This window comes from Nothobranchius furzeri, chromosome 14, assembly GCF_043380555.1.
Source record: "Nothobranchius furzeri strain GRZ-AD chromosome 14, NfurGRZ-RIMD1, whole genome shotgun sequence".
In the NCBI taxonomy this organism is placed as follows: Eukaryota; Metazoa; Chordata; class Actinopteri; order Cyprinodontiformes; family Nothobranchiidae; genus Nothobranchius; species Nothobranchius furzeri.
The window spans coordinates 24,954,642-24,964,404 of NC_091754.1; the positions used below are offsets into that span (position 1 = coordinate 24,954,642).

At 39.4% G+C, this 9,763-nt stretch overlaps 1 protein-coding gene across 1 annotated transcript in view; it reads left to right on the forward strand.

Moving 5' to 3' along the window:
- Positions 1-9,763, forward strand: part of myo16 (myosin XVI) — a 109,140-nt gene that overhangs the window by 27,710 nt on the left and 71,667 nt on the right. Inside the window, 4 exon segments of the mRNA XM_015966257.3 lie at positions 1,473-1,581; positions 4,194-4,318; positions 4,419-4,544; positions 9,290-9,365. Coding sequence (XP_015821743.2) covers positions 1,473-1,581; positions 4,194-4,318; positions 4,419-4,544; positions 9,290-9,365 — 436 coding nt within the window.

The window sequence follows — 9,763 nt, forward strand, 5'->3', positions numbered from 1 at the left end:
AGTGTTATTTGCATTTTGTTAGCTGTAAACCTAAAACGAGAGTCCTCATTTAAAGCTTTTTTTTTTTTTCAAATATTGTGCAGCGAGAATCGTTACACAGGTGCACTTTTTATGGCTTAGTCAAACAACCAGAGGACTTTTATAGCAGACATGGTTGTAACTGCTACGTGGTTGTTACGTGAAGCACTTGAACCCAAAGAAGGGGCGATAAAATGAGAATCAGAGTAGAATGTCAATAGGGAACATCCAGTTTGTTTTTATATCTTCTGTTATTCTGGTACAGTACAAATTCAGTTTGATTCAATTCAGATTGTTTATATAGCTCCAAATCACGACAAGAGTTGTCTCGAGGCACAAAGTAAACATTCCAAATGAGTTATTCATTCATGCCAGTTAGTTAAAAATGTCCAACATAAGGAACGCAGCAGATTGCACCGAGTCACTGACTAGAAATCATCACACCAAGCAAGCATGTAGCGACAGTGGAGAGGAAAACACCTCTTTAGCAGGAAGAAACCTTCAAAAGAACCTGGCTCATAAGATAACGAGGCTTCTTCGCCATAATTTAAAAAGTGTAGTTTGCATTATTTGCATTACTTGCAAGGGATCAGTTTTGTCATCAAAACCCTAATCAAAAGTTGTCCATACACATAAAATGAATACAACTACCAGAATAAAGGAATCTCTAAAGCAAGTTCTGCAAAATCGTGGGATTCTACAGGGTGGAATTAAGTGAGGGAAATCTGAAAGGAAATTGTGTTAGATATCTCCCATTCTAAATCCTGCAGCTGACTGGTAAAACAGACAGGCATCAGTACCACACCCTGAAGCCACGAGGCTGGCTTTCCCCTTCATACATCAACTGTTTAGGCTTCGTCACTGCCTCCCTTGGTGGCTCAGAGGTGTAAGAACCGTGGGTAGACTTGGAAGCCCCCAAGCTGCCTGAATTCCTACATGAATCACACACTGACACTATCACAAGCCTGGCATGAAAGTGTTCTGTCAAAGGGGGCTTGCCTTTACAAACACCTCTGCAATGTTTCACTGAACGAGCACAGGTGCTTGAAATTGTTTTGGTGCAGTTCTCCTAAAATATACAAAACTGTATAGTCAAGGTCTTGATTGGTTAATGTAAACAAACCTTGAATTGATTTTAACAGTGATAAAAAAGAAGTGATAGGGAGGTTTCTTATGCCATTTTGTGCTGAGGCAGCAAACCACAGTGGCAGGGTCCCAGTTTGAATTTGAGGAAGCATTAATCTTGTCACAGACCCAGACAGTCCTGGGTAATAATAACCAGTGCCCCACCCCCACCCAAGCACTTCTCTGATAGCTTTTTAAAATTCACCATATAGTCCATTATCCTTGTGATTTAGTCCAGGTTTATGTCACTAGTACAGCTAGATAATATTGTCATACATTCAAGTCCAAAGAGTCTTTAACTGCTTTTTCTTGTTTCCTGTTCTTGACAGAGCGGAGTGAACGTTCTACTGCAGGACATCAATGGAAAAATTCCTCTTGACTACTCCTCTGAGGGAACAGAGACAAGCTACATTCTCCGAAAACACCTTGAAGAAAACGGTAAAAGCTTTGTCGGGGTGTTGTTTATTCTGTGGTAACTTAGACACTTCCCCAGTAATGAGCTTCACTCAGTCACAGTTAGTGTTTTTGATTTCATGTTTTTGCAAATCTTTCAAAAGAGTAACATTAAAATAAGTAAATGTTTATTTTTAGTCATATTTGAACCTGAGTTGTTTTGTGCGACTGTGTGAAGGTGAAAGACAGCCACGGGCCTAATGGTGGCGACTACCACCCACAGAGAAAGGAGAAGGTCAATAGTTTAGCTGAAAAATGGAGATGAACACATGAAGGGGAAAACTGAATGAGGAGGAGCGACAAAGCGAATGAGGGAAGGATGCCAGAAACATACAGAGAAACCAGAATCCCGCTGACAAAGACAGAAACAGATACGGGAAGTGACTGAGGGATTTTCCTCGACCACCTTGCTGTTTACTTGCATTATCTTGACACTAATCACATGACTCATGCCACCTGATGAGTTAAGGCAGATTTATCAAGAGCAGACCGCCACTATTTTTCACTCAGCTTCGTGGGATCTTTGAAACCCACTACCCTCCTACTGGGTTTGCCCTCATGAAATGTACACTTAATCACATGGGCTCACTCAGCCAGTGTTGCTATAGCAACATGATGGTACGCTCTCCTTTTGCTTATCAAGCCTGTGCAGTTATGGGAAAGAGTCTGTCTGTGGTTCACAGCATCACACAGAGGGATTCCAGGATACATGTTTATTAGATTCCTCCGTTTATTTATGCTTTTTATGCAGTCTGTGGAAACTATCAACTCTTTGGTTTTGTCTTGTGATGCTTGCGTTGATATGTTGGAAATACCTCTAGACCTTGAGGCTATGATCTGCCGGCAAAGACAAGCATATTGATTCAGCCAATTGGTTTGGGAAAGTCTCATTAGTTAGTGCCCAAGAGCTTATCAGAGTGATAAATAAACTCATTGGTAATCGATCAACGTTATTACAGCAACTAAAGTTGGGTTCAGAGTGAGCTTGTAATTATTAAGAGGTGAATTGATCTCCATTGTCTGAAACAGGCACCCTCAGTGTGTGATGGTCTAGAACTTAAAGCTTTTGTAGCGAATCTGCAAACAAGCTAGGTTTTGAATGCAAACACGGTCACAGAACACCCCTCCCCCAATTATCTTCCATGGATCCACGTCCACTGGAAGAGAGCGCTAAACACCAGTCGCTGTTTTCTAGGTCCAAACGCCTTTTTGTCGTCCGTGACTTCAAATGGTGTTTTGGGGGTTTCTGGTAGTTGGTGCTAAAGTTGAAGTGGTAGCAGCCGATTGTTTCTCCTTCTCTGATATTATTGCACCGCAAACCTCTCACACCAGCTGTGTTCTGTCGTTAAATACGCAAGTGTGTAATGAACTGAGAATCCAGGGAAGTTTGGAGGTTCAGTGAGGCCGACAACCAGATGGTTCAACGGTTCCTTTCATTTTTAGACAAATGGGAGAAAACCACCATTTTTTTTTTACAATATGTTAGAATGCTGTTAAGAGGCAAAAACAATGTTTTAAGCTAATTAGCTTTCCAAATTTGCCTTTGTAGTTTTTAGTTATTGTAATCTTTATCCGATCATGTGGGGCAGCATAGCTCAGGAGGTAGAGTGGGTTTGCCTCATGATGGGAGGATTGTGGGTTCAATTCTAGCTCCCTTCAGAGATGTTCTAATGTTGATTCCTTGGGCAAAACACCTAACCTGACATGCCTGCATTGGTGGTGGTCAGAGGGGCTTATTATGCAAAACGGCAGCTTCTCCTCTGCCAAACTGCGCCAGGGTGGGTGTGGCTACATAGTAGCTCACCATCACCAGTAGTGTGCCAATGTGAGAGTGCATCAATAATGGAAGGTGCTTCTGATGCCCTAAAGAGTGCTATATACTTCATATCAATAATAATAATAGTAATTATTATTATTATTATTATTATTATTATTATTATTATTATTATTATTATTATTATTATTATTCAGATAAAACAAATCATTTTTGTAGAAGTAATTTACCTCCTGTTCATTTATAGACATCGACTTAAGCCACACAAACTCTAGGAATTAAAAAGTTCATGGGTTAATGTTTTTTTCCCTCCATTATAGCTAAGGGTGTAAGTCACTAGTCTGACCACAATACAACATCACATCGATACAGTAGACTGCAGTTCAATGTTTGCCAATATTTGAAATTCAAACACAATGCCTTTCAGATTTGATTCAATTCAGGATCCATCGATGGATAGTAAATGATGTTATAACTGATTGCACTCATTTATTTCCTGGGGTCAAACAATTTCTTCAGTTACTGTTTTCTCACGCACTCGGTGATGTGCAGGAGCAGGTGGAAAAAGGCATGTCAGAACTTCAAAGACGAGCAACTTTATAAATAAATGTGCATTTGATTAGTAGTCTATCAATTATTGCATTTTGGATTCATAATCGATGTATTGTAACACTCTTAATAGCATTGTTGGTTTATCATTTGTGCTTTTATTTCAGAATTATACTGTAGATGTAAAAAAGACCATCTTCCTTAAAAAAAACTGAAAATTATGTATTACTGAACATGCAAATTTGAGTGGAACGTTGCTATTCTTGTCTTTTAGGCGTAGATTTAGCTTCCATACACACCATGAAAACACAGAGAGCCTCCACAATGTTGTCAGATGTGAAACAGCTTGTAGCGTCAGGCGAAAGCCTCAACCAGACCAATGATGATGGAGTTACTCTGGTGAGATACGTCATGCACATTCAACTCATTCTTTACCAAATTAGGCGTTTGATCTCTTTTTTCTAACACAAGCGTCTCTTTGGTTCTCCTTTCTCTGAAGCTCCACATCGCTTGTGCCAGTGGTTACAGAGAGGTGGTGTTTGTGTTACTGGAGAATGAAGTGAACCCTCATCCAGCTGACAACAACTTTTGGACTCCACTCCATTTGGCATCCAAATATGGACAGGTAACCTACAAATGACACAATGCCTGGGTGTCTTTGACATCTTGGAAACACAAGTGTCAGGCCTTGAAGCTCAATTGATCCAATGTGATTGCTTCAATTAATTAAATAATGAGAAAATATAATATTGATGGCCCCTCCTCCTGAGGAACTTGCCTCCAGGTGAATTTATGCTTTTGGGCATTTTCCAATAGATGGTTAAACAGCTGGCACAAAGCCAGACTATATATGAAGTAATTATGTCATTTTTTATTAGCAGTTGAATGTTTTTTGGTTAGAGGTGGGGAGATACGTTTCCAGATGAGCATATGGAACAGGATGAAAATAGGATCCGGTCTGGAAGGGTTCCAGCTACGAACAGTGGGAAGTGATGACATTTGGATCCTGCTGACCCAGCGTGATATTTAATACCCTTTGGGCTGAGTGTTTGGCTTCTGACAAGCAGAATATATTCATTTGGTGTTCAGACTCACTTTGCACTATTTACACCCGTCTGCTGTTGAGTCATGTCATCAGTGTTTTGTTTCTTCTTACCACAATGTGAGCAAAGCGCCTTTTCCTGCGCATTACCCACCACATTACCCTCCTCTGTTATACTTATAAAGATCAGCTTGTCGTTGTTTTTATAGTTCCCTTTCAGACAGTCGGTTCCACCCATTAGATTCCCAAAAGGTAATTAATCAGTAAATCTGCATTTACAAATCCTAACTGCAGGCCAGTAAAAATGGATTCCTTTTCTTGCACTCTCTGCAGAGATAGTGTGCACGTGTTTATCAGACTTAGCAGTAGCTATTTGGAGGGTTCTAGAATTGATTAGGTTTTCCTTGCAGTGCTAAAACCACTCCAGTCGCCTCCCTGTATTTGTGCATTAGCTCCTGCTTACAAACCACTCCCTGATCCCTGATTTACCTTTTGTTGTCTTCGTATAGCTAGTCTCTAAGGATCACATGGCTGGCACAGGAGGTTGTTTTAAAGTGGGCGCATGTGTGTGTGTGTGTGTGTGTGTGTGTGTGTGTGTGTGTGTGTGTGTGTGTGTGTGTGTGTGTGTGTGTGTGTGTGTGTCCAAGCAAAGAATAACTTCTTTTTTACTGTTACAAGTCAAAATCTTACTGAGAAATGCTCACTGGCTGTTATGACAGCAGCTGGTACATTAACTCAAAGACCGCTCGGCGCACTCTGATATGACCCTTTAAGAAGATGTAGGACCCTATTATGCAGCTAATTAAGCTTCCCCACCTTGGACGTGTGATAAGTCGGGTCTTGCCTCAGAGCTTTTTTTAGTTTGAATCAAAGATTTAAAAGTCAAGTTCTCCAGAGGGACAAGCATTTAAATAGTTTTATGTTGAATTTTCAGACAAAAATTAATGAAGAATTAAATGCCACCCACCTTGAATGAGATTAAGTTCTTCGGTCTTATGACTGAAACTGTGGCAGTTAAGCCTTTATGAGATTTTGGTAACACTTAAGTTTAGGGAACACAAATTAACCATTAATTAGCTGCCAATTAATATGCATATTAATGGACTACTAAGTCTGAATTAGTGATTATTAAGATGTTTGGTGCTTATTACCAATTGATGTAATTCTAATATTAACAGACCATAAATTAAGATTTTTATCAAAATAAGCCATTCATAATGGTTTGTTAACTGAAAGTAAAGGGTTTGTTGCCAATTAACGCACATACTAATTAGCTCAAATCAATATGCAGCTTTTAACGAAGTAATTCATGGGGAACATATTTTTGCTTAAACTACTAGTGAGTAGGTATGAACAAAACCCGACTTTAGAATGGAGAATACAGGTGCTGGCCAGTAAATTAGAATATCATCAAAAGGTTGAAAATATTTCAGTAATTCCATTCAAAACGTGAAACTTGTACATTATATTCATGCAATGCACACAGACCAATGTATTTCCAATGTTCATTACATTTAAATTTGATATTCATAAGTGACAACTAATGAAAACTCCAAATTTGGTATCTCAAAAAATTAGAATATTCTGAAAAGGCTGAATATAGAAGACACCTGCTGCCACTCTAATCAGCTGATTTACTCAAAACACCTGCAAAGGCCTTTAAAAGGTCCCTCAGTCTTGTTTTGAAGGCACCACAATCATGGGGAAGACTTCTGACTTAACAGCTGTCCAAAAGACAATCATTGACACCTTGCACAAGGAGGGCAAGACACAAAAGGTGATTGCTAAAGAAGCTGGCTGTTCGCAGAGCTCTGTGTCCAAGCACATTAACAGACAGGCGAAGGGACGGAAAAAATGTGGTAGAAAAAAGTGTACAAGCTCTAGGGATAACTGCACCCTGCAGAGAATTGTGACGACAAACCCATTCAAAAATGTGGGGGAGATCCACAAAGAGTGGACTGCAGCTGGAGTCAGCGCTTCAAGAACCACCACGAGGAGACTCATGAAAGACATGGGATTCAGGTGTCGCATTCCGTGTGTCAAGCCACTCTTGAACAAGAAACAGCGCAAGAAGCGTCTCGCCTGGGCCAAGGACAAAAAGGACTGGACTGATGCTGAGTGGTCCAAAGTTATGTTTTCTGATGAAAGCAAGTTCTGCATTTCCTTTGGAAATCAAGGACCCAGAGTCTGGAGGAAGAGCGGAGAAGCACAGAATCCACGTTGCATGAGGTCCAGTGTAAAGTTTCCACCGTCAGTGATGGTGTGGGGTGCCATGTCATCTGCCGGTGTTGGCCCACTCTGTTTCCTGAGGTCCAGGGTCAATGCAGCCGTCTACCAGGAAGTTTTAGAGCACTTCATGCTTCCTGCTGCTGACCAACTTTATGGGGATGCAGACTTCACCTTTCAACAGGACTTGGCACCTGCACACAGTGCCAAAACCACCAGCACCTGGTTCAAGGACCATGGTATCCCTGTCCTTGATTGGCCAGCAAACTCGCCTGACCTTAACCCCATAGAAAATCTATGGGGTATTGTGAAGCGGAGGATGCAATACGCTAGACCCAACAATGCAGAGGAGCTGAAGACGACTATCAGAGCAACCTGGGCTCTCATAACACCTGAGCAGTGCCACAGACTGATCGAGTCCATGCCACGCCGCATTACTGCAGTTATTGAGGCAAAAGGAGCCCCGACTAAGTATTGAGTGCTATACATGCACATTCTTTTCATGTTCATTCTTTTCAGTTGGCCAACATTAGAGAAACAAACATTTTTTCATTGGCCTTTAGAATATTCTAATTTTCTGAGATACCAGATTTGATGTTTTCATTGGTTGTCACCTATAAATATCAAAATTAAACGTAATAAACATCGGAAATACATTGGTCTGTGTGCATTGCATGAATATAATGTACAAGTTTCACGTTTTGAATGGAATTACTGAAATATTTTCAACCTTTTGATGATATTCTAATTTACTGGCCAGCACCTGTATATTCTTGCTTACAAGTGGTTTGATTGTTTGATTGTTGTTTAGGCTCTATTAACACGTGGCGTTTGGTGTTTATTTACATAATACCAGAACATTATAATTTTGGTTATTAATGCAGAATAACTATTCCCCTTGAATTACTTTGTTAAAAGCCACATATTGATTTGAGCTAATTAGCATGTGCGTTAATCAGCAACAAACCATTTACTGTCAGTTAACAAACAATTATGAATGGCTTATTTTGATACAACTCTTAATTTATGGCCTGTTAATATTAGAATTACAGCATTGGTAATAAGCACCTAATAATATTTTAATAATGACTAATTCGGACTTAGTAGTCCACTAATGTGCATATTAATTGGCAGCTAATTAATGGTTCATTTGTGTTTCCTAAAGTGTTACCGAGATTCTTTTGGGGAAACTATTCGGTAACGCTTACTTTTACACTTCCCTCATTTCTAAGTACTGACATGGTAATTACATAGTAAGTTAAAGTGTATTATTGTGTAATTAAATTGTACAATTGTAATAAAGTGTAATTGTTACTTAAAACGGTATTTACTGGGCATGATTAATAAAAATAAAAACTAGAACTGAACCTGAGTTACATGGTAATAACTATTTAAGAACTCGGAAACAATAATACACTTTAACTTACTATGTAATTACCATGTAAACACTTAGTAATTAGGAGACTGTAAAAGGAAGCGTTACTAACTATTCTTTTGATTATTGAAATGAAATGTGACAGCTACAATTAAACACTCGGACTAAATATTGCTTGTATTAATTAAAGTAAAGTCACACAGAAAGATGTTTAGCTCTAGCAAACTAGCTCACAAACCTCTCCATCTCTTCTATTAAACTCGAGCTGCTGAAGCGTTCAGATCTTTTGGGCCTCTGACTTGTCACCAGTATTTATAGAAGCTGGGTTTTTGCTGATAGGCTTCATGGGTAGAAGACATGCTCAAACTTCATGAGTGGACAGCTGCTGGCTTACGTCTGAGGCAGTCTGGAGAAAGCGCTGAGTCACCTGTTCCTGCTCTTATTTCTGTAGTGCATAACAAAAAATAAAATCAAATACATATTTTAGATTCCCACCATAGTATGAGCTGTTGGTTATTCAGTAGAAACATTTCTACCACTGTCATGGATGTTTAATTGAAAACTATTAGGTTGTCCTGATGTGATGTCATTGGGGTTAGGGTTATTTCTGACTCAGAGGCTTCTCCTTACCTGTCATGAATGACAGTATACTAAAAAATAAGATGAAATCTTTTTTGTTTTCTCTGGGATTTACTGTAAATGTGAGTGTGTCTCCCATCTCTTGCAGACCAGCATCGCTAGCAAGCTCCTAAAGCATGGAGCAAACCCGACTTTACTGAACTGCTATCAAGACAAGCCATCTGGTAACGCATTTGCTGTACACGTGCACACGAACGAGCACACAAACGCACAAAGCTCTTCAGCGGGAAAATGCAAACGGGCTTTAACAAGTGGGACGTAATGAAGCAAAATAAATGTATGTTTCTCCTGTACACTCATTAATATGCACTGGCATTCCTTTGGGGTTTAAGCATTAAGGGGATGTTGAATAATTTTTACACAAATACAATGTTATCATTCAAAAATATGTATCTTTTGTTTCAAAATCAAATAGAAAGCAAATAGAAAATTAAGCTAAACGTGTGTCACAGATATCTTGGACATCTGTTCCTGTTTTGACTGGTTGCCAATAAATATCAGGAAAGACATGAATAAATTATAAGTTGCAGACTAATGTTTCTATCATCAGAAAATGATGGCT